This window comes from Osmerus eperlanus, chromosome 12, assembly GCF_963692335.1.
Source record: "Osmerus eperlanus chromosome 12, fOsmEpe2.1, whole genome shotgun sequence".
NCBI lineage: Eukaryota > Metazoa > Chordata > Actinopteri > Osmeriformes > Osmeridae > Osmerus > Osmerus eperlanus.
The window spans coordinates 9,448,323-9,472,629 of NC_085029.1; the positions used below are offsets into that span (position 1 = coordinate 9,448,323).

Here is a 24,307-nt window from a genome sequence, read left to right on the forward strand (position 1 = left end):
TGCAAAATAGTTAAGTCTGCTTTAGCCTATATGGTAATCTATTTTCGACCTAGAGACTAATTCTTTACTACATTGATTCCCATTCGATTATTGGGAAGTATCGACTTTGGGAAGGATAGAATGGAAGTTTTGGAAAGTCGTTGTAACGACACGCTTATAAACAAAGAGCGAGCCAATCAGCAAACGAGACAGGGGGTGCCTCTGACGTTTCATCAAGCTGGGACTCTTTTTGACCGTCTTCCTCTTCCGTCGCTGCTGGAGAACTGAAGTTCAAGAAGAACTGGGTAAGTGTTTCAAGTGAATAGGCTACATTGTATTTCTCGACCATTGCCAGTCTTGGAAATTCTCCTTTAGTGTAGGGTTTGTGTTTATGTGTTATGTAACATAACACATATGTAACATTATGTTATATGTTATTTTTCACTTATGTGTTAGTGTTTCATAAGTCATAACATTGAAAGGAGCAAATACATAGGTGAGCATCCTTGCTCTTTGCCAATTCAGTCAGTCAGAATGAGTACTGTGCCAGTGACCCAGGCCTGAGGTTACACTCATGTCTGTATTAATAGAAGATAAAATGCGTTTAGTTCCCCGTTTAAAATGATTTAAAATATGCGTCCAGAGTTCTTAGTGTTCTTGTCTTCTGAGCTGAACTCGACAAAAGGACAGTAGGCTTTGTCCTCAGCTGTTAAATTTAGCTACCTCAGGAAACCCAAAGCTATCTCAATAGTTTGCTGATTGTCCAAAGTCAAATACAGGCAGCGTCAGCGGTTATTTGGTGCGTGGACTTATCTATTTATGTTGATTCTTTAGAATTCCGCCGATTACTGCACTTTAGTCCAAAAGTGTGCTGTTGAATGCACTATAACTTACATATGGTTAACTTTTAACTCTGTTATCAAGTGTAAACAAAACATCAAGTGATAGCACTGTTACCGAATGTAGGCCTATGTGTAGGGACTGCGATAGCACATAATAGTCATAGGTTGCATGAGGGAGTATTTATTGACGCACTAGATCAGTGGTTCTCAAAGTGGCGTCCGTGAACCATAGCCGTCTGCGAAATCATTTACCATAAATTATAACATTTTTAAATTGTGCTGTATCATTAAAAAGTGAAAACAATATTATAATCTACAGATGGGGACAATTTGCACCAATAAAACAAGCATATTGTGTCAATTTAAGAGCACAAAGGGTTTGCTGAAAGGTTGTTACGATTATGGGGAGGTCCTTGGAAAATGTTCACCCCTGTAAGGGGTCCCTGGCCCCAACAAGTTTGAGAACCCCTGCACTATATGACTAAAGAAGGATGTCATCATGTTAAATTGACTCTTGCTGCTCAACCAGAAAGCTATTGTTTCTCCATGATTTGATCTTTTACCTGAAATTGTAACAAACAGTAACTACCCAAGTTCAACTAAACTTAATCAAGAAGTAATTTTACACCACCCAGTTCATAAACAACATTGTAAAGACGTCCATATCTTTTGGATCTCAAGCATACAAAACAAGAGTTAAGTAAATAGCATTTCATGTCGATTACTCTAACATTATCAAATAAATTGATTGTGTTCGTGCGTGATTATTGTCCCATTATGTGAGATAGAAAATGCTGTGGGCTGTGATAAGTGCTGTGCTGTTGTCCACTGGTGTGGTCCAGTGTGACAGAACCATCCTGAGGAAGGAAAGCCTGGACCCAGAGGTCAACATGAACATTGTGAGTATGGAGGGACACCCATACAGTACACATATACACACACGCACACACACACACACAGTCGGACCATCACTTAGAGATCACACACTTGTCTTTGTCCCATGCGTAAGTTCAGTGGAGCGAATCAAACATTCCACTGGACTGCCACTGGCCATCGCTGACCCAGAAATTCCCGTTCTAGAACCAATCCATCGTTCCAGTGGAGTCACAAGCTCAAACCAACCACAGAAGACTTGAGAGAAGTGACTGTGCAGATTAGGAATCCACAGGGCCAGTCCACTCAGACCTCAGCAAGCAGCCATAAGGGGTTGATGATTCACATGACCTTCCCCAGGTCCACGCCTCCTGCTCATGTTCGACCCCTCTATACAGTGTGTCACTGCAGCAAGAGGAACAACAATAGGGAAGTCTCAGTTTCAGCCTCAACCTTCACTTCAGACCTAGATTAGATTTTCTGTCCTAATACGTTCCATCCTAGATGTTCCTGTTCCCCCCGTCCCCCCCGACCTGTTCCTGTTGTTCATGTGAAAGGTGAATATGCCATTTCACTTGACATGTTGTGTTTTACCCTCAACTCCTCCTCATGCCCCTGCAGCCTTGGGGAAGAAACCCCCTTTTTCCTCCTCCCAGTCAACAAGCAGTGTCCCGTGGCATCTTAAGCCTGCAAAGCTCCTGACTGTTGATGGCGATTGGCCGATTTCGCCAGTGTGCATGAACGACCGCTGCCAACGACGTCGAAGACTTGTAGACAATTTGTGTAGAACGCAGACGAGTTCAACGGCGCTACATTCGACACCTCAAACTCGGAACTTGCAACGCTTTCTCACCGAATCCCATCATGGCACAACCTTGGGTTTGATAGATGGGCCTTTGAAAGTGACAGCTTGTGTGGTTTGTGCCCTCGTCGGTTTTGTTGGAACTTCACGTTCACACCTCATGCTGCGGTTAAGATGCTATCACAGCTTCAAAAGAATATGAACCCAACTGGCCACTGACGATAAGATGGCATGCTCTGTTTGTATCCTATCTGGGCTAGACTGGAAGAACTCAAACAGACACCACCCTGATTGGATTCAGCAGGGATTAATCATTCATTCATCATTTATGAAACTCCCTAGGAGGGAAAGTGTGAAATGTGAGTGAGGCGGGTGTGATTTCAGCCCTCCTTGTTGGGGGTACAGGGGTTATCCTCGAATGGCCATTGGTATACAGAACCAGGTGGATGAATTATGCATGGTTGGATTATATTGCAGGGGCTCATCTAAAAGCCCGTCTTCGCTTCCTCCTATGCTCTCTCTTTCCCTCCCTCTCTCGCTCTCTCGCTCTCTCTCTCGCTCTCTCGCTTTCTCACCTAATAAAGAAGATCTATAACATGTCAATTGTAGAATATCATAATACCCAATGTCTATGTCATGTGTGAAATATACAGTAGACTGAATATAAAATAACTATTAGATGTTACATAGAAAACTGTCTGGTGTTTTATACTAATCCATGGTAAGGAAACATAACTGTGTTCTTATGTGAGTGTGCCATGCATCCACACAGTAGACCATGACAAGGGATCTACTGTACATCTGTCGCTTCTATGTGACTCCTTGTTGGTGAGGTAGGATAAATAAGGTGATGTGTCGTCTGTCTCCCCCACTCTCTTGCTCCTCTCTTTCCCCCGCTTCCCCTTCACCTCTCTCTCTCTCTCTCTCTCTCTCTCTCTCTCTCTCTCTCTCTCTCTCTCTCTCTCTCTCTCTCTCTCTCTCTCTCTCTCGTCCCTCCTCCCAGAGTGAGATCATCCGTTACTGGGGCTACCCTGCGGAGGACCATGACGTGGTGACAGAGGACGGATACATCCTCAGTGTCAACAGGATCCCTCACGGCCTGGTCGACCAGCCAGGTAGGACAGGCCTACTCACTCACCAGACCAGTCAGTTAGGACAGGCCTAATCATTCACCAGACCAGCCAGGTAGGACAGGCCTACTCACTCACCAGACCAGCCAGGTAGGATAGGGCTAATCATTCACCAGACCAGCCAGGTAGGACAGGCCTACTCACTCACCAGACCAGCCAGGTAGGACAGGCCTACTCACTCACCAGACCAGCCAGGTAGGACAGGCCTACTCACTCACCAGACCAGCCAGGTAGGACAGGCCTACTCACTCACCAGACCAGCCAGGTAGGACAGCTTTCAGCCCTACTCACACAGCAGAAAACACTTTTTAAACTGTGTTGATTTCTCTCGGGTCCGGCCTTTCATCAGCAGTCCTAAACAAACTCCTCCGTCAAGCCCTTCATGTTATTAAGAACGGGAGGCCCATATTCCCTGGCACACTTGTTATTTGAGTGGAGGTGAAGGACAGTGTGTGTGTGTGTGTGTTCAGTAACAGATGTTTCTCTGCTTCCCGTCGTCTCCACAGCATGAATTAGTAACTGGATGTATTCTGTTGGACTCTGGACGACCCTTTCTGCTCATTCAGAATGCAAATAGATTCAGTTAATTCCAGTAATATTGGCATTGGGCTGTCATTAGAAAGGCTTCATCTGGCCAGTGTGTGGGTCTACTTTGAACACTCTCTCGCTCTCTCACTCACACACACACACACAAACTCCTGGGTGGCTAGCACCAAGACCCTGTCCTGGGTGGCTAGCACCAAGACCCTGTCCTGGGTGGCTAGCACCAAGACCCTGTCCTGGGTGGCTAGCACCAAGACCCTGTCCTGGGTGGCTAGCACCAAGACCCTGTCCTGGGTGGCTAGCACCAAGACCCTGTCCTGGGTGGCTAGCACCAAGACCCTGTCTAGGGAATAATTGTAGCTTCAAATGTTTTGTTAGTCTAGGGATGTCCTCAGCTGTGTGTACTGTAATCCATACTGATACCTTATTAATAAGTCTGGATCTAACTGTCGCTAGTGTCTCAGGACGCCCCAGTGCAGCTCGTCTTGTGTCTAATTCTGGAGCACTCTGATTTGCTGGAAATCCCTCACTTCCTGGTGTCCCACTTCCTGTGGTCACCAGGGATATGTCAGTTTGGCAGTACAGAGACATATCAAACTGAAAAACGGTTCACTCCCAGATGTGTTTATTGCCATAAAATCAAAAGAATCAGCCGGAAATAGAAACAGCAGATACATTTCCATTGTTAGAAACTCTGTACTGTACAAAGACTGAATCCTGCATCACAGATTCTATGAAAAACCCTGTCTGGACTTCACTTCCCATGAGCACCTTCTGTGTGTGGTTGTGTAACATCTGTCTCTTGGGACCAACCAGTAGTTACATAAACGCTCTCCAGCTGCTGACTCCCTATTGGGCGATGTCTCGGCAGGCTGGGGGCTCGTCTCGTTGAAGGCGTGGCTTAAGCGAGGGGAGGGGGGGGGGTGTAGAATAATGGATGGTATGAACGGCGCTGTGATCTCAGCCCACTGCTGAATGTGAACAGACCAGCTCGCACCCTGGAACTTACTGGTTGCTCTGGTAGCAGCTGCTCTACCCAGACCTTACCGGTAGAGCACAGAGCCCCGGGGGCGCAGACCGTACCAACAGAGCACAGATGGAAACGGTCACGAAAGGCTTTTCAATAGACTGAGCTTGAGGCGCCACCTGGTGTCCAAACATGGTACCTCAGGATAGGTCCATGTCAGATTCCACAGCAGTGCAGGAGACTGTTGAATAGCTCCTGGATTCACACGATCAGTTTGATGTGGGTTTCAGACACAGTGGACAGTGAATGATGTGTATATTTCCCATTCTCTCTCCCCATCCTCCCCTTCCTCTCCCCCTCTGCCCCCCCAGGCAGCGCAGGCCCCAAACCTGTGGTGTTCCTCCAGCATGGCCTCCTGGCTGCGGGCAGCAACTGGATCACCAACCTGCCCAACACCAGCCTGGGCTACCTATTAGCAGACGCTGGCTACGACGTCTGGCTGGGCAACAGCCGAGGAAACACCTGGTCTCGCAGACACATCAGTCTCAGCCCCTCCCAGAAAGAGTTCTGGGAGTTCAGGTAGCGTCCGCTCTATGGACCACGACCACAGTTTGATACAGTTCTGACCACAACCTCAGTTATAGACAGTATAGCGTTGAAGACTTCTGGTCGACAGTGTTGCTGGTTCAAACAGGACATTCCATTCATGCTGACGTGATTGATTTTCTCTGTTAATACCTAAGCTCTCCTACGTGCTGAACTCTTTCTCCCTTCCCTTCTTTCTTCCCTCTCTCTCTCCGTCCCCCTCTTTCCATCCCTCTTTCATTCCCGACGTCTCACCCCCTCGTTTGTCCAGTTATGATGAGATGGCCAAGAAGGATCTTCCCGCTGTGGTCAACCACATCCTGAAGACCACGGGCCAGGAACAGATCTTCTATGTGGGCCACTCCCAGGGGACCACTATAGGTGCGACACCTGCGCCTGGACTAGCATGCAGAGTCACTGGGGCCACCCCACTAACCATCTTTACACTCTCAGATAAATCAGTTCTATACACATACTCCCTTTCTCTACACTCATCCTCTTCCCCTCCCCTCTCCCTTTCTCTCTCTCCCTCCCATCCCAATCTATCTGTCTCATTCACCCTCACCCTCTCTCCCTCTCTTTCTGCAGCCTTCATAGCCTTCTCCAGCATGCCAGAGCTGGCCAGTAAGATCAAGATGTTTTTTGGACTGGCTCCCGTGGCAACGGTAGCCTTCACCGCTAGCCCCATGACCAAACTGTCACTGTTACCAGACTTCCTCATCTGGGTGAGATGACATCACCCGTCTGATCCTGTTGGCCGGAAGTATTACTGCATTCACGCTCGTGGGACAGAGTAACACAGAGTAGAACTGAATAGAACACACTATACAAAATACTACCATAGAATATGATAGAACATGCTATTATAGAATAGAATAGCACATACTACAATAGAATAGAACACAACTTGATAAGTAGAGGACTGCAGAAAGAGAACTATAGAACACGTGTCAGCGCTAATGAGTGTTTTACTGACTGTAAGACACGTGTGTGTGCGTGTGTGTTGCAGGACTTGTTTGGTAGGAAGGACTTCTTCCCTCAGAGTGATCTGATTAAGTGGTTTGCTAAGGAGTTCTGCAGCAAGGAACCGCTCAGCGAGCTGTGTGGAAACCTGTTCTTTGTCCTCTGCGGTTTCGACGAGAAGAACCTCAACATGGTGGGTCCTCTGCTCTTCAGGGGCGTGGGAGATCTGCCAGGGGGGATGAGGGGGTATGTAGGGTATACTAACCAGCCGCTCACTGTCTCTCTCTTCCTCTGTCTCTTCCCCTTTCTGTCCCTGTCTCTTTCGCTCTCTTTCTCCCTCCCTCTCTCTCCTGCAGTCACGGACTCCTGTCTACACCACCCACTGTCCTGCTGGAACATCTGTCCAGAACATGGTCCACTGGTCTCAGGTACACACCTGGCATATCCACTAACATACCTGGCATGTACACACAGAAGCACACACACTCCCTCCTGTACAGACACCACACACAGCGTTCTGAGTCATGTTCTGTGTGCTGTCAGGCCATCCATGGAGGCAAGCTGATGGCTTACGACTACGGGAGAGCAGGCAACATGGCTCACTATAACCAGGTGAGCCTCACGGCACCTCTAGCATGGAACACACACACCTTGGAACACATACCATGGCACTCAAACACACACACACACACTCCATCAAACATTTATTTTATTCATTTCATACAATCATCAGGCCAACATGTCACAATCAGACTGCATCATTCCTATCTCTCTCCTACCTATCCCCCCCCCCCTCCCCATCCTTCAGTCCACACCCCCACTGTACAGGGTGCAGGACATGCAGGTCCCCACAGCCCTCTGGTCCGGGGGCCACGACACGCTGGCAGACCCCAAGGACGTGGCGGTGCTCCTGACCCAGGTTCCCAAACTGGTGTTCCACCAGCACATCGAGGCCTGGGAGCATCTGGACTTCATCTGGGGCCTGGACGCTCCCCAGCTGGTGTACCAGCAGATGATCAAGCTCATGGAGAAGCACCGCTGAGGGGCTTGAGGGTGTGTGTGTGCTCGTAGTGGAGTATGGCAGGGGAACACAGGAATGCCTTTCTTCGAGGGAGAATCACTTAAATTACTTCTGTCTTCTTTCTCGGTAAATCACTTTGTTTTTAACAATGCTGAATTCATTTTATCCTTGTGAAAACACTGATCCGTTCTGATTTTATTGATTGTAACTTCATGGAAAGACCCATGGATGGATGGATGGATGGATGGATGGTACTGGGGTGGGTGACAGTCTGAGAAACTCCAGTATAGTTAAACATTCAACACAGCGGAGCAGTCAACAGTCTGAGCCTCAGAGAATCAGCAGGTGACCTCAAAAGGTTTAAACAAACTATGTGCACTTTCCAAACTGCAGTGTTGTATGTGTGAATGGCTTCAAGAAGATCAAAATAAGAAAATCATGTTTTTCTATGTTGTGTTCTGTCACACTACTACTACTACCTTTGGTTTACAGCTAACATGTATTGAAGTGTAGGAAAATTTGAGTTGATTTTCAACTTGTGAAAAATTGACATATCTATGCTGCTTTGGGATGGATTTGATCACTAAATAAACATCCATTGTTTACTCATTACAGACTCGCTTATTCAGAACATTTATTTTTCATGATTAATTTAAGCACCATGTCATTCCTTCCAACTGTTACTTACGTTTATGTACAAAAATATGAAAGCACCCATGTAGATATGTTCCAACCGTGGCCAGTGCCACCCCCTCGCAGACATCCCAAGTCTCCCGGAAGGTCCGAGAGTCTCCCGCATTTCAATAGCGGCTCCCTGACGCCCGCAAATGCTGTACAATCTCCCGGAAATTGGGGATTTTGTATTTCGAGCTAGCGAGACTGTCTAAATGGTCATTTCTGGTAGAGATAGGTGCATATGGGGGGGGGGGGGGGGACTCAGAGACTCATTACCTCCCGGAAATGAGTCTCTGCAGGTTGGGATGTCTGCCCTTGTCTTCAATCAGAGGTGGCCGTCACTGGGGTTTCTTCAACATGGCGACTATCTTCTTGAAGTCCAACCTTCTGGCAATATCAAGAGGAGTTTCCTTGTTCTGGTCGAATAAAAACGTCAGACATGATCACCATACACAGCAGAAAAACACCATGGCTTCACCACAAGAGCTGTCCTAGTAAGGGCCAAAGGAGAAGCAAGAAGTTCCACACCAAAGGGAGGAAGCGAAAGTTCATGACCCAGTCAGCTCCATACAAACTTGGAACTAAAAGGTTTGCAAATATGATCTCAAAACTGAAACGGTGTCGAGTGCTAGTTCTGCCGTCTCTCGTGCGCGTGGCTGCTGTCCTACTCACATGGTTCTGGATGGACGCGTCAGCGCTCTTCTCCAGGAGCAGAGGAACGAGGCGGTGACTCTTCCTCTGGCAGGCGTAGTGCAGAGCTGTGTTACCTTTCTGAAACACACACAGACAGGCACTGGGTAAATGGATGGTTGGATGATTATTCTGACAGGTTTGTACGTCTGGTCAAAGTAAAGTACTAAAATCGTCCTTCAAGTACAGAACATCTCTTTTGTGTGTTAGAATGACTGTGAGCACTGCACTGATCAGAGCAGCACTCACGTCATTATTGTAGAGGACAGATCCATGTGAGGTACTCACAGCTATTCTAGGAAAGGAAAGGGTCAGAATGCAGTACTCACATTATCCACAGCATCCACCTCCACTGCACTGCTGAGCACCAGGTTCATCAGACTGACATTCTTCTTCTGTTTCTGCACCTGTTAACACACGGAAAGTTCCAGACATACCTCCATTTGCACATAGTAACATTCATACCGGGCAGGAAATTTGCTGGCTACGAACTGAACAAATACCTTTTTACCAAAGTTGAAGCATTTACATCATCAATCAGTAAGTTGTCACAGCGTGAGGTTTCAATCAGACAGTCTTACAAATAGAAGGTATCCAATCAGAGAGTCATACCAGTATGAGGTATCCAATCAGCAGGATGGGCATGAGGATGGCAATCATCAGGTAGTCCAGGAGGGAGAAGGTCCTTCTCGCAGCATAGTGTAGACATGTTCTGTTTTTCTAGAGGGAGAGGGAGAAGGGGAGAAGGGGAAGAGAGAGGGAGAGAGAGAGGGAAAGAGAGATAGACATTAGATAGAAATTGAAAAAGAGAGAAAGAGAAAGAACATTTGACATATCGAAAGACCAAAAAGGGAAGAAAAAAAAGAGAGGGAATAAGAGAGAATGTGAGAGAAATGGTGAGAAACAAAAGACAGAGAGTCCATGGATCATAGCCGTCCGTTCAAACCTCCAACCCAGGGACTCCTCATAGACAAACAAGGACATGTGGCAGCATGATAGTCTTCGTCATTCAAATAACATGCAACTGGAGTTACACAATGCTGTCATTCCCACAGCCTTTTCCTGTTTCCCAGCTGTACTCAACACTAAAACCCAACCTTGTGTCCAGGCCAGCTCCTCTCAGGAGGACGAACTAAGCCTTACCTTGTTCCTCAACGAAACTTCTGCGTTGTGGTCCAACAGGTACTTGACCACCCTGGTGTTGCCGCGGCGACAGGCGGCAATGATGGGCGTGTCTCCGTAGTGACCGTCTTGAGCGTTGAGGTTCTTTTTGTCTTCGCTGAGGAGAAGGTACACCCTGTGGAGGTCATCATCGTAGGCAGCCTGGCAGACGGGCTAGTGTGTGTGTGTGTGTGTGTGTGTGTGAGGGGGGAGGTATAAACATGAGGATATTGAACATTTTCATTGAAATCATAACCTCCACGTATGTAGGAAATCAATCCAAAAAAGTATGTCAATGTCAGCGAAAAAACCCTTTATACAGGCGTCTTCTACACTATATTTCCAGAACATCACACACGTCAGGCCTGTTTCCCAACTACTGGAGCTAGACACAGCTGGCTCCTGATGGGCACTGCCTGCACTGCAAGGAACGTCCAAATGAAAGAGCTGCTTGTTCCAAGAAGAGGTCTAGAACAGGCCAAGAGAACGTTTGATGAGGAATGCAAGGTTGGCTGAAAGTCCAGAGCAGTCCTCACCTTCTCCACCTCCTCTAACTAGACAGTCTGCCCATTCTGTCATACTTTGTTGATCAATCAACCTGTTATTGTTCTTCCTCTGTATAAACAAAGATTGTTTTATAAGCTGTCATGAATGGAGAGTTTACACGAATATGAGGAGCAAATGGATAGTCAGTGATACTTGAGTAGCTAACTAAAAGTCTAGTTCACCAGGTCTGCTAGCCCTCCAGCCAGACTGCATGTGATAAGAGAACAGGTCGTTCCAGTCAGCTGGTTTACACACTAGGCTAACCAGGTCACACCCATCCATATCCTACCTCAATATACATACCTTTCACTACTCAAAGCCTTAAATCCACAAATAAGGACTCTGACACACGACTAGCTAACATTGGTGAACAACTGAGGCACATTAGGACAATAAACAGTACCTACCTCAATACCAATAAGTTGACAAAAATGCCCAACTTTTAACAGTTTGGAAACACTTGATGTCAAACTATTGTAGCAGCATTTTCATGTAAAACAAACTACAGGAGGTTGCTTGTCAATGCTGTGATACATTGTTGGTAAAACTCACATCTTAATGTTTGTTTTAGAACTAGATCGTTGGATAGACGTGGACCGCGTTAAGACACGGGATGCCATCATCTCTAATACCGCGTTGATTTAGCTACACGTCGAGAATAACATAGTCCAACTGTTGCCGTAACTCTAACCGGGACAACTGAAATATTGTTTGGAGATTTAAAAGTCTCCTAGTGAATAAGTGTACCTACCTCCGAATATACGATCCCCATGTCTCCACTTCTTCAATGACGTAGGCTCTCCGGAGAAAAGACACACATGTGTGTTCAGAACAATCTGGGACTCCAGACACCTTGCTTTCAACAGTCAATTAAACTGTATTTATTTTAAAGACAGTAAAGACAGACGTGTCCCAGGAACAATAGCGAAGTATCACTTCCTCTAAGGGCTTCAAAGATGATCCGTGCTTTGGCAATTTTTATCCGAGGTATGTGTGGGGAATGTACGCGATAGTGGTGAGTCAATGTTAGGACCGTCTAATTATTGTGACACAGCTATCCTGGCTGGTCGGCTATAGTAGGCTACCTAATTACGTACGCGCGTTCTTATTCATAGTTCGACTTTCGTGTTTGGATGGGATAAGTGGTTTAACCCTCGTGCTGCCTTCGGGTCACATGACCCAAAGGTTCATAACGAACCATCGTTGTGTTTACCCAATTTTACCCAATACAAAAACAAATTAAAATAATTTTCTTTTAACCATCGCAATGTGGGGGGTCTGAGACAGCCTAGCTGTTAAAAGAAAATGCTTCACTTTGTCTTTGTATGCGGTAAATTTGTCGCAATACGACGGTGGGTCACAATGACTGATGGGTCAGAATGACCCGAAGATAACACAAGGGTTAATTAGCCTGAGTCTCGGGATCCCATCGTGTGTGTTCTGGGGGTGGGGGGTCACTTTTAATGAACTTTTATCCATTATGCATATGAAAAAAAAGATCGAGCCTGGTAATTATGGGTGATACCCAACAGATTTAAGATCGACCTAGGTTTATCCCATTGGTCCCAAATGCTGCGGTTCCACTGAACTGAACTGTGCATGTTATGCACAGTGCAGGTTATGTTCAGATGGACGAATTATCTACGCCATCTAGCGAACAACTAACTTAATTTATGCACTGTCATTTTCTATCTTAATCACCATCTTTGTCGGGATTAGCAGCCATTCAATGTAGGCTAATTGTAGGCTAGGATTGCCCTTCAGAGAAATAATTCGTCTTTGCCCCCGCGTAAGAGTTTGTGATTTTTTCCCCACAGACCCCGGCCTTGAATCTAGAGATTATGGTCCATGCGGCCAATCGTTCATGAGCGCTCGGTTTTTTGTAGCTACAATGGCGCTGCGCCGCCGCCTTTTTTATAAGGCCATATCTATAGCTGTTACGTGCAGCTGTACGCCATTATAAGTAATTATCAAACGAATTACACAGTGACACAAAGAACTACCGCTGTGTCAATGTCGTGGGGCGTTCGTTCCTTTGTCCTGTAGTGAGCTGGATGTTTGAAGTGTATTCTCATTTCCGCCCCCTTCGAATGACACATCCCTTCATGGGGTCCACCGCTGCTGCTGACATTGTACAGTACACCGCCGATGCAGCAGCCGAGCCGCGCACTGACCTCACATTGAGCTCAGGATAACAATCTGACTCGCTTCATAGCGCATCGGATTTTGGCTACGGCATTCAGCCATTTTATAACATTTTGATTTCCAAAGGTAGGCTATTCTATTATGTCCGTGAAGGGGAGTTGATAGGTTGTAAAACCGGTTACGCACGATTTAGAAAGCTAACAGGCAGGTTGCTGCTCATGCTCCACTTTCTAGCATGCACCACATGTGACCGTGGCGGCGATGTGGAGTGGGCAAGGGGATCAACCATTGGAGACCCGAGAGAATTAACTGGTGAGCCCCAGATTTCCATCTCTATAGTGTCCCTTATTTAGTGTTTTAATCGAATGGAGTGGTGTGCGTTATTTAAAACAATTCATTCATTTGTTTTATAGCATAACAGGACTTAACGAGGCACTCGCTGATGAATAGATGCATTGGTTGTAAATCACTCTTCAGTGGTCAGTAATAGGTCTGACAGGTCCAGTGCTTAGCATGCCCTCTCTAGCCAAGTTAACCCAGCAGTCATAAGGGAATACTAAACAGTGATAATTTAACCTCCTGTAAAGAATCTGGAGGACATGCATTCCTAACGTTGTTGTTATTTTCTCACCTATAAAACTCGAGCTCTGATATCGTGGCAGGAGCACTTTCCAACAGGAAACAAATAGCAGGAAGTTCCAGATTCCCATATCTATAACTTTAACGAATATTAGAATGTTGTGAGGAACCAACTTCTGTATAGCCATTACAATGAGTAATCAGTCACTCAAGCTTGTCAGTTCTGAAAATGAGATTCACATTCACATTTATTCTACGAGCTCTATAGTTGGCTAATTGCTAAGTCATCATGGCAAATCGGTATAGAGCCGTAGCCTACATGACTGTGAAAGGTGCAGCCTAAGATTGACCCGTTTGTTCTTGAGGTATGCTGTAAAATTACATACTCGTATACCGTTCTATGCACATAACAGCTTCTCTCTTATAGTGATTGTTTCTGTTCCATATCACTGTGCTTACCTGACTGTTTATGTTAAATCTGGCAGTCTAAATGATGACCGTTTATTTTTTATGACTGTATTTCACTGACTGTTTTTGCTCTGACAGTGTCAAATGGAATGACAGTTTCTTTTTTGTATGACTATTTGACTGACTACATCTCACCGAATGACTGTTCTTCTATACCAGTGTGCCTGACTAACAGATTTGACCCTGTCTGATGCTTTTGTTGTTGTTGGTTTCTCTTCATTTCCATTGTAAATACCATATGAGTGGGTTTACTTTCTCCCAGACTCAGTCATCACTGATGATGAGTCAGCACCGTTTATCAGCGGCTCTAGCTTGTCCGGGCATCAGAACTATTCTGCCAGTTTGCTGCCCTAGTGCTCAGCAGAAACATGTTGAATGTCCATCTGTCTGAACATGATGTCCAGGTCTGGGGGGCGAGCCAGCAGCTTGGCCAGCGAACAACGAGTGCGAGCCAGTGACTTAAGAACTGAAGAGAAACACCAGTGACTTAAGAACTGAAGAGAAACACCAGTGACTTAAGAACTGAAGAGAAACACCAGTGACTTAAGAACTGAAGAGAAATACTGCAGAAAACACTTCTACAGAACACACTGAGGATCCTTGTAGAGCATTCACAGGGTTCTGTCAACGTTTTGAAGGATTTACCACCGGTTTAATAGTGTAGGAAAGGCTTACTTAGGACGAGACATGAGGTGAAACTTTGGTTTTTACTTGTTTACCTAACCTGTCTCTGTTGTCTTGTCATTCAGACTGCTGCCTTTTCCTAACCGAGTGGAACAGTGTTCACATTAACATGCTCAGTCAGCAGAGCCCTCACTCTTTCACATCAGCAAAAACGCAGCACTCAATACCTCCAGTCACCTGGGTTCAGCGTGTTTCCCTCACAACCTCATTCTCTGGTCCTTAGTAACAGCACACCAAACGTTACCATGGCAGCTGTATACTGTCGTACCATTGACAGGAGCACTTTCACAGAGTAGAGTGGCTAATCGGTTCCAGGGTCTGTTCTGCCCTGGATGAGAGGTTGTGGGTGTGTGTGGAGAAAACTGACTCTGGGTCAGTGGTGGAGAGCGGAGCCGCAGGAACACACAAACCCACCATGCAAGCCTGCACACAAGCACACACGCGCTTAAATTGCCACACACGCGCACGCATGTGTTAATGGACACTTAACGCACGTGCACACACACACAGCTCACCCAAGAATGAGTTCTCAGATGAAGACTTGCACATGAGTCACCCGGCATTTCTGCTTAGTTACAAGCTGTCATAGCAACTGTAGCACATTTCTTGGAGGCCACAAGGCACTGGCTATTAGAAGAAAAAAAAAAACTGTTAGATTTAAATGTACTCTTTTTTTGTGTGAATTCTCAGAAAGTGCGAGAAAGGCCTGTTTATCTGCAATTAAAAACACATACCCAGTCACCTGACAAAGGGAGGGGGGGGGAAGCAGAGAGAAAGACCTAAAGAAAAATAAGATTCAAGAGAAAGGAGGATTGATGGATGGAAAGACAAAAAACAAGAGGATTGAAGGGTTTATTAACCTCCAGGTCATCATCATCAGCACACTCTGTGTCTACCCCAACCCCCCCCCCCTCCTGCAGTGAAGGATCATGGGAGGTGGCAGATGGACGAGAGTTGTGTGGGCAGAGCAAAGCCTGTGAGCGACCAGAGAAGACCACACACACCATGGACCACGGCTTCAGCTTCAACACGCTGGTGAGGCTTGTGTGTGGTGTTGGGCCGTTTCAGCGTGCATAATCTGTAATGGCTGTTTCCTGCGATCTGCTGAAAGATCAGATCTCTGATCCTTTCAGAGATGTGAAAGAGGTTGGAGAGCTGGAGATGGGAGAGGGGGTGAGGAGAGAGTGAAACAGAGGAGGGTGCAGGGTGGGGGGAGTTGGAGGTGGGGGATGAGAGGAGGATGAGAGGGATGAGAGGGGGATGAGGAGGAGGTGGGGGACAGAGGCAGCTTCCTCTCACTACGTTTTTTTTTAGTTTACCAACAGCTGCTGCTCTGTCCCTGCCTCCCTCCATGCCTCCCTCCCTCCTACCATCCCTCCATTCAGCCTCATCCCCCCATCCTGGGGTGCAAGAGAACGTAGGAGGGAGGGAGCGGATGTCAGCCTCTCCATTCCTCCTCTTCTCTTTCTGAATAGAGGAGCAGGGACAAGAGAGGGGCTATCTCTCTTTACACACACACACACACACACACACACACAACCTCACACACACATTCACCACACAAACACAGCTCCTTCTCAGGCACAGAGAGCGAGGGAGGGAGAGAGAGAGAGAGTCACTTCCGCCTGTTAGGCTGTTGGTGCCAAAGGCTTCATCAGCCTCTAAGTCATCATCCATGGCACCACACTGGCCCACTGTGGGCCATAAAATGGGGTCGAATGCAGCAAAATAGACTTGTGGAGTGCCTCATTAATTAGTCCCCGCTAGTCTGGGCTCTCACACACACACAGACATGGATACACACACACTCCAGTCCTGTAAACACGTCAGATTGCCATGGTCTCTGGTGTCCCCAAGCTCTGACCCCTGACCCTTCCCCGTCCGCAGAAGAAGCTGGCGGCCGAGCCGGACTACACGGACGTGAGCCTGGCGGCGGTGGAGCGCGTGCGTGCTCTCAGCAAGATGGGCTGCAGCGTGGAGATCAACGAGGAGATCGCCCCCCGCCGCTACTTCCGCTCCGGGGTGGAGATGGAGCGCATGGCGGCCGTCTACCTGGAGGAGGGCAGCCTGGAGAACGCCTACGTCCTCTACAACAAGTTCATCACGTAAGATACAGCCGGTTACACATACCAGTCCAGTACGCATACCAGACCAGTATACTGTAACAGTACATACACCAGACCAAACCAAAACATGTACTGTACCAGACCAGTACATATATACCAGACCAGACAAGTTTAGGACATACAACCAAATAGTCAGGTCAGGACACTAGTTCATAAACCAGGCTGTGTTCATGCTGTCTGTGTGTGTCCAGACTATTTGTGGAGAAGCTTCCGGCCCACAGGGACTACCAGCAGTGCAGTGTCCCAGAGAAGCAGGTCATCATGAAGGTAGGAGCCCAGCCTGCACCCCGGTCCCTGCCCCTAACCCAGGGAGAACCTCTCCCTAACCCAAACCCTGCCTAATCCTCATCCCTTCCCCTCCACACTCCCCCCCCGCTTTTTATAGAGACCGCTCATAGTGCTGATCTTGGACTCAAGCTCTCTGTCAGACAAAAATGTGTGTGCTTGTGTGTTTGGAGGGGGGGAAGGTGTGTTGAGGGGCCACAACTGGTACAAAATGCTGTGAAATTGAGAAGCAGAAATTGAGTGTGACATATCAACGCTTCCTGGTTTCACGCCATTGCAGAAATTACAGGAAGTGGCGTTCCCCAGGAAGGACCAGCTGAAGAAGCTTCTACATGAGAAGTACAGCAGAGAACACACAGAGTACCTGAGGAGCCAGGTTAGCACACCATTCGCTACATGGGGTGCACTCGGTTTGCACTACATTGCAACACACGTTGAGAAATTGATTGATACAAGAGAACGTTCTGTGACAGTCCACCCCAATCAGCTTAGTGTCTGGATAGCCTGACTGACAGCTCTATTTCTGGCTCTAAGCCCTGAGGCAGAGATGCAAAAAGACAGACAGGTTGACAGACAGACAGATGGTGAGACTCGTACTGTACCAAAATGAGAGACGGGACACTTGTATTAGCTCACGTGTTTCTAAACGGACGTCATCCCGAACGAGTTGTGATGCTTTCCAGTTGGAGAACCCCACGACAGCAACCTTCCAAATTGTCCAATCACGCGTCTCCAACGATGTGTCTCCAGAGCCAGGCGGTGGTGGCGGAGGGGTGTGGCCAGCAGCTCCAGCGCCTCTCCCTATTGGAGGAGGAGAGGCAGCGCGTGGCCCAGCTCCGCCGGATGCAGCTGGAGTCGGAACAGTTCCGCCACTTCGAGGAGCAGCTGCGGCGCCAGGAGCTGGCCAATCGCAGGGAGGAGGAGGCGGCCTCCAAACCGCCTGAGCAGACGGACGGGTCCTGCCTGGCGACGCAGGCCGCCAAGAACCACGTCCGAGCCCTCCCCGACCCCAACAGGAACAGGCCGCCGCCCCACAGCGCCAAAGCTGCCGGCACGCCGGCCACCGTCCACAGTGAGTGGTTGGGGTCATCCAGGGGTCACGGGGGGGGGGGGGGTCAGGTGGACACAGGATGCTAGCCCGAGTTGGGAGGCCAGAGAGTGGATCGTGTGTTATGTGAAATCACGGTAGATGATTGGAGCAGGGAGCTGAGGGAGGTTAAATGTTGGGCGTCATGACACAAGGCAGCGACGCGCGTGTGTGTGTGTACGTTGGATCCTTCTGTGGAGGTTTTAAACCTGTGTGTGTGTGTGTGTTTCTGTGTGTGCGCAGACCAGCGTGTGGAGGGGCTGAGGCGGGTGGTCCTCTCCAGAGACCTGACGTACGGCTTCCTCCTGCTGGCCGACAGCAACACGGCCCGCGGCATCGAGACATGCGGCGTGCTCTGTGGGAAACTGGTATGATCACACCAACACGCCGGGCTGAACACATGACCTTCTGAGAAACATGACCATACCGGATGACCTCTTGAACACATGCCCTGATGAACACATGAAAAGCTTGTCAAATGAACATGCAAGGTCAACCAATGTCAACATCACATTAACCTCCCTCCCCTCCCTTACTCCCTCCCCTCCCTCCCTCTCTCCCCTCTCTCCCTCCAGACCCATAATGAGTTTGTGCTGACCCACGTGGTGGTCCCTAAACAGTCTGCCGGGCCGGACTACTGTGACATGGAGAACGTGGAGGAGCTCTTCAGCTTCCAGGACCATCACAACCTGCTCACTCTGGGCTGGATCCACGTGAGGGCACACGCATACACACAGTCACTCTCACGCACGCACACTCACTCACTCTCTATTTCTTGTACACGCTGTCTCGACAAACAACAAATTAAGTTGATAGTCTACTCTGACTGTGTTTTATGTGTGTGTGTGTGTTTGTGTGTGTGGAGACAAATTGCAAGGAGTTGAGTATTAACAGTAAAGTGACCCTATTGAATTCCTCCTCCAATAATGACATAATCAGATATCACCATGGAAACCAGGGACAGGGAAGCATGTTCTAGTTATTCAGCTTACAGTTCATCAGAAGCCAAGGCTAAAGGGAGAGGGAGAGGGAAAGAGAGAGAGAGAGAGAGAGAGAGAGGGAGAGGGAGAGGGGGAGGGGGAGGGGGAGGGGGAGAGGGAGAGAGGGAGAGAGGGAGAGAGGTGAATGAAGAGCACATATGTAACATGTTTATACCTGCCCCCAGACCCACCCCACCCAGACAGCCTTCCTGTCCAGTGTAGACCTGCACACACACTGCTCCTACCAGCTCATGCTGCCGGAGGCCATCGCCATCGTCTGCGCCCCCAAACACAACGAGTACGGCTCTCCCTCTTCAACTTCCTCTCTCTTCTTTCTCCTTGACGCTCAGTCTCTCTCTCGCTCTCTCTCTCTCTTTCTCTCTCGCTCTCTCTCTCTCACCCTCTTTCTTTTTTCAAACTCTCTCTTTCTCTTCTCTGTAAGTCTCCTTCAGCCTGCAGGAAGGGTGTGGTGTCTCATCTGATACTATTCATTACAACTGTCTGTCCCTCTCTGTTGTTTGTGTGTGTGTGTGTGTCAGTACGGGGGTGTTCAGGCTCACAGGCCCAGGCATGGGGGAGGTGGGAGGCTGCAGGATGAAAGGCTTTCACCCCCACTCCAAGGACCCTCCCCTCTTCACCGTGAGTAACTCTAAACACCCACACACACACCCCCCTCTCAGAGCAGTGTGACTGATTTCCGGGTGTTAAGATCTACACATCTGACACAGGGACCAATGTCCAAAAACGTATATTTTATTTTATTGTATATTTTACTTTAATTCTAATTCCACTTAGTATTGCTAGTTATGTACCCTTAGTATAGTTAGTCCTCATATTAAAATTTAAGATTCCTATATGTTTAATGTATGCACCTTCCTGCCAAAGCAAATTCCTTGTCTGTGCAAACTTTCATGGTGAATAAAACCCATTCAGATTCTGATTGTTCCAACTATGTGTTTTTTATAGTGTGTGTGTGTGTGTTTCTTTCCTGGGTTCATGGTTGTTCATCCAGCCTCTTTGTGTTGCAGCATTGTAAGCACGTGGTGTTGAAGGACTACAAGACCACAGTGCTGGACCTCAGGTGACAGAGAAGGGACCTTCACCGCCGCACCATGAACCCTCACCCCCTCCTCACAGCTTCACTCCAACATGAGCCCAACCCTCCCCTGCCACATCGCAGACTGGAAACGTTTGTTTACATGACGGCATTTGTACTTTTATTTATTTCTGTGAAGACGGTACTGTAAACGGAGAGGGCCCGTTAAATGCTGGAGTGTCTTGAACTTGGACAGTGGAGCTGTGAACTTTGTTGACGTTTATTGTTGTTTTAATGCTGCTGCTGTTGTTGTTTTTTTATCCTGCTTGTTTATGCGATGGCCTTTTGATAGGGAAGGACTAGTTGACAAAAGCCTTTACAGCACAAGGCCTGAGGTGTCTCAGAGATGGTGTGTGTGTGCGTGTATGTGTGCTTGCGCAGACTTGAGACATGTTTCTAGCGTACACTGTATGTGTGTGTGTGTAAAGACTTATTTTGCTGATCCAGGTTTGGTGAACATTTGAAGTAATATGAGAAAGTCACTGCTTGAATTTTGATGACAACTTTGTGGATACTGGTCTAGGAAGTTGCTTTTGTGTTTTGTGATAGTGTTTTACTTCTAACTGGTAAACGCATTGGCCACTTGGATGTCACAGTCTTTAAAGTTTTTAACTATGTGTGTCGCAAGTGGTGATTTGGACCTAACGTATCCCTTCACCTAGAGAGGTGGTCTGTCTGGGGAAGCTCAACCAAACAGGACCTAACGTATCCCTCCGCCTAGAGGTTGTTCTACTGTCTGGAGAAGCCCTACCAAAGTGCTCTGAGAATATCAGTCAAACAAAGACACCGTAGACGCCTTATCTTTTCTCCCATATCCTCCTCTCCTATATCCTCCTCTCCTCTACCCTTTTTCTGTGAGGGGTACCAGGTTTTAGGGTGAGTTCTCTAAAGCTCCGAGGCACTAGGATCATTTGAAGTATTTTGGCAATAGACAAAGTCTGTCTTATTTTTCTATCTCATGCTGATTCTGTACCCAGGTGGTCATGTCTCAGGAGCTGTGGGTGTCTCAACGCTCCTTCCCAGCTAGTCCAGAGCTCTCCAACCCTCTTTCTGGGCTCCCCCAACCCCTCATTTAGTGCACACCCTTCTAACAGCTGCTGCGAGTCAGGTTAGTTACAATCTGAGAAAATAATAACCCTACTGGACTGTTAGCTGTCCAGGAACAGGGATGGGGGAACTCCACCATTGTTCATCTCCGTCGGCGGCTGAGGCAGGAAGAGCCCTCCCCCGAGGTTCTGTCACCGCTGACAGCCTTCGCAGGGTCCACTGCAGAGCGAGGGCGTCGGTACCCAGGTTGTTCAGAGACTGCTCTGCCTCTGCTCCGTAAAGCCCACGTCCCACTGCGAGGCTATGAGCTTGAAGCAAACGTGTATGTTCTTGTGGCTTCGTGTGTGTGTGTGTGTGTGTGGACTGTCGGCCGTGACCCCTTGAGCCTGTATGTGAAGGTCACGCCCCTCTTTTACACTGCCGGTTTACTAATAAAACTGCTACTGATCCTTCCTGTGTCTGTGGACTGTCTGTTGTACCCACTCAGCACCTGATATACCATGTGGATAGGACTCCTAATACGCACAACACCCTTCCATCTCTAGTGGAGATCTGATGTATCATGTTTGCAGTCGCATCACACAGAGATAACTAGAGATACTAGCTGTAGAAATCAAATAACAAGTTAATTATCTGGCCTTTGTGCAAACAGTGTTTCAGAAGGCCTGCCCCGTTCGCATCATTCATAGACCCAGAGGAAGCCGGTTTGACATGTTTTCATCCTGTTCAAAAGGCCTCGTAGAAACCAAGGATGAGGGGGAAGAACGGAGACGAGGCTCAGATCCAGTTCATCAGCAATCCAGAACACGGATGGGGTGACGTCGCACGTCAGAAATGGGAGCCCTGCCAATCCTGTTTAGTCCATGACTTACCACTCGTCTGTCTGAGACTTAGCATTGGGCTGATTCTGATTGGACCGAGATTGGAAATGAGGACACAGTGGAGACACGGAGAGCCTTGTATGAGAGCTTTATTCTGTCCTGGGGTGTTCACCTTCAAATCCACACAAACAGTTGTGTAGCAATACATGGTAGCTGGCCTCTAATTACAGCAGACAGGGATGTCGTTAAACAGGCTGACCACTAGAGGGCTCTTATCCCTTATCATGGGACTCCACATGCAGACTCACCCAGGAAACGTCCCCCGAATGTTTAGTACTGTAACCAGCTGCACATTCAAGCTTTATTCATTCGTAATAAACAACAACAACCAACAATAAACAATACAACAACAACCAACATTCTCTCGGGGAGGTGGGCAGTGCAAAGACAGGAAGGAGGGGGAGGTCAGGGTGGGAGGGGGGGTCGGTTGGCTGGGGAGGGGGGAGGTCAGAGGGGGGAAGAGGAGGTAGCGAGGGCAGGGGCACCACGTTCACAGTTTACAGGCAACAGAGCTAAACAGAACAGAGCTTGGGCTGGAAGGGGTGGAGGGGAGAGGGGAAGGTGAGGGTGACAGTGGCCCAGGCTGGGAAGGGGTGGTGGGGCGGGGTGAGGGCGGGGAGGTGGGTGTCTAGAAGCACTTGCGATGGACGATGCTGGGGCCGGCCTCGTCGTACTCCTGCTTGCTGATCCACATCTGCTGGAAGGTGGACAGGGAGGCCAGGATGGAGCCTCCGATCCAGACCGAGTACTTCCTCTCTGGGGGGGCGATGATCTGGGGGAGGGTGGTGGGGGGGGGGGGGGGGGGGTGTTAGTGCTGCAGGCCTGGAGGTGTACTGCTGGAGGTGTACTGCAGAGTCAAGCTGTGGAATGTCTGGTTGTGTGTGTCTATGTGTGTATGTCTGGTCTTGTTTCCCATTTTGCTGGGCTTCATAACCTTTATGTTAGATTTGAATGTGAGTTAATAGTCGGGCCACAATAGGATTAAAAAACAAATTTGAGTGTGTCTGTGTGTGTGTGTGTGTGTGTGTGTGTGTGCATGTGGTAACCTCACCTTGATCTTCATGGTGCTGGGCGCCAAGGCGGTGATCTCCTTCTGCATGCGGTCGGCGATGCCGGGGTACATGGTGGTACCTCCAGACAGGACGTTGTTGGCGTAAAGGTCCTTACGGATGTCGATGTCACACTTCATGATACTGTTGTAGGTGGTTTCATGGATACCAGCAGACTCCATACCTGGACGGGGTATGTGTGTGTGTGTGCACAGAGTGGAAGATAAGTAACAGGGACAGTACCGTGGGTAGATCAGAGATCTTGATTGACAAGCCTGTTGTGACTCACGCAATTAAAAATGATAGAAAGAGTACAAAGGAGAAGAGAAAGAGGATGGCCAGAAGAGAAAGGGAGGAAGATGCCACAGGAAGGGGGGAAACATGGGTAGAAGGTTCTGGAAAGAGAAAGAGAGAGAGAGATGTCTCACCGATGAAGGAGGGCTGGAACAGGGTTTCGGGGCAGCGGAAACGCTCGTTGCCGATGGTGATGACCTGCCCGTCGGGAAGCTCGTAGCTCTTCTCCAGCGAGGAGGAGGTGGCGGCGGTGGCCATCTCGTTCTCAAAGTCCAGCGCCACGTAGCACAGCTTCTCCTTGATGTCACGGACAATTTCTCTCTCGGCTGGACGGGGGACACAAGGAAAGAGAGTTTGAGAACGAGAGAAGGAAAGAATGAGAGAAAGGGAGTTCGAAAAAGTGTTACAGTGGAGAGAGAAAGTATTTTGTGTGTGACATTACTAATTGGTGTCTCTTCACATGGCTCCCTACTGCATTTCAGATTCCTTACATTTCCTTACACAAGACTCCAAAACAGAACACCATCTCCCTCCCATGCAGTAGATTTGACACTAGACTGACTGGAATCCCATACATGTTGTAAATAAGGTCCTATCTCGCCTACATTGACTGGAATCCCATGTGTACGATACATGAGGACCTATCAGAATCCTCTATGACAGAGATCCTGTCCAGCGTGTATTAGATCCCATCCAGTGTGCATGGTGTATTAGATCCCATCCCATGTGTAGGGTGTGTGAGGCCCTGTCTCACCCACCTGTGGTGACAAAGGAGTATCCTCGCTCGGTCAGGATCTTCATGAGGTAGT

The 24,307-nt window shown here is 48.2% G+C and overlaps 4 protein-coding genes across 6 annotated transcripts in view; 2 read left to right on the forward strand and 2 right to left on the reverse strand.

Moving 5' to 3' along the window:
• Window positions 1-84: 84 nt before the first annotated feature.
• On the forward strand, window positions 85-8,317 carry lipf (lipase, gastric). The gene is made up of 10 exons (XM_062474879.1): window positions 85-284; window positions 1,601-1,720; window positions 3,500-3,611; window positions 5,508-5,715; window positions 5,993-6,102; window positions 6,310-6,446; window positions 6,731-6,877; window positions 7,041-7,112; window positions 7,228-7,296; window positions 7,493-8,317. The coding sequence occupies exons 2-10, from the start codon at window positions 1,613-1,615 to the stop codon at window positions 7,724-7,726; spliced, it is 1,197 nt and encodes a 398-aa protein (XP_062330863.1). The 5' UTR covers window positions 85-284; window positions 1,601-1,612; the 3' UTR covers window positions 7,727-8,317.
• An 8-nt stretch (window positions 8,318-8,325) lies between these two features.
• ankrd22 (ankyrin repeat domain 22) lies at window positions 8,326-11,907 on the reverse strand. Of its 2 annotated transcripts, XM_062474881.1 has the most exons (7): window positions 11,529-11,907; window positions 10,214-10,405; window positions 9,683-9,790; window positions 9,400-9,477; window positions 9,053-9,151; window positions 8,693-8,796; window positions 8,326-8,455 (listed from the first exon to the last, which is right to left on the reverse strand). In XM_062474881.1, exons 1-6 carry the CDS (start codon window positions 11,547-11,549, stop codon window positions 8,719-8,721), a joined length of 576 nt encoding a protein of 191 aa, XP_062330865.1. In that variant the 5' UTR covers window positions 11,550-11,907; the 3' UTR covers window positions 8,326-8,455; window positions 8,693-8,718. The 2 variants fall into 2 exon arrangements, with proteins under 2 accessions (XP_062330865.1, XP_062330864.1); XM_062474880.1 differs by having other exon boundaries at window positions 8,326-8,796.
• A 1,242-nt stretch (window positions 11,908-13,149) lies between these two features.
• On the forward strand, window positions 13,150-21,723 carry stambpl1 (STAM binding protein-like 1). The gene is made up of 11 exons (XM_062475241.1): window positions 13,150-13,234; window positions 15,574-15,688; window positions 16,541-16,758; window positions 16,971-17,046; window positions 17,345-17,440; window positions 17,815-18,136; window positions 18,395-18,519; window positions 18,727-18,864; window positions 19,317-19,429; window positions 19,671-19,770; window positions 20,160-21,723. Exons 2-11 carry the CDS (start codon window positions 15,659-15,661, stop codon window positions 20,214-20,216), a joined length of 1,275 nt encoding a protein of 424 aa, XP_062331225.1. The 5' UTR covers window positions 13,150-13,234; window positions 15,574-15,658; the 3' UTR covers window positions 20,217-21,723.
• Window positions 21,724-22,226: 503 nt separating this feature from the next.
• acta2 (actin alpha 2, smooth muscle) overlaps window positions 22,227-24,307 on the reverse strand; it is a 6,855-nt gene continuing 4,774 nt past the window's right edge. For both annotated transcript variants that reach the window (XM_062475596.1, XM_062475595.1), the window contains exons 6-9: window positions 24,257-24,307; window positions 23,633-23,824; window positions 23,207-23,388; window positions 22,227-22,927 (exon numbers count right to left, since the gene is read on the reverse strand). The exon at window positions 24,257-24,307 is cut by the window's right edge and continues 111 nt beyond it. In XM_062475596.1, coding sequence (XP_062331580.1) covers window positions 22,784-22,927; window positions 23,207-23,388; window positions 23,633-23,824; window positions 24,257-24,307 — 569 coding nt within the window. In that variant the 3' untranslated portion in view covers window positions 22,227-22,783. The remainder of the gene's footprint in view (window positions 22,928-23,206; window positions 23,389-23,632; window positions 23,825-24,256) is intronic.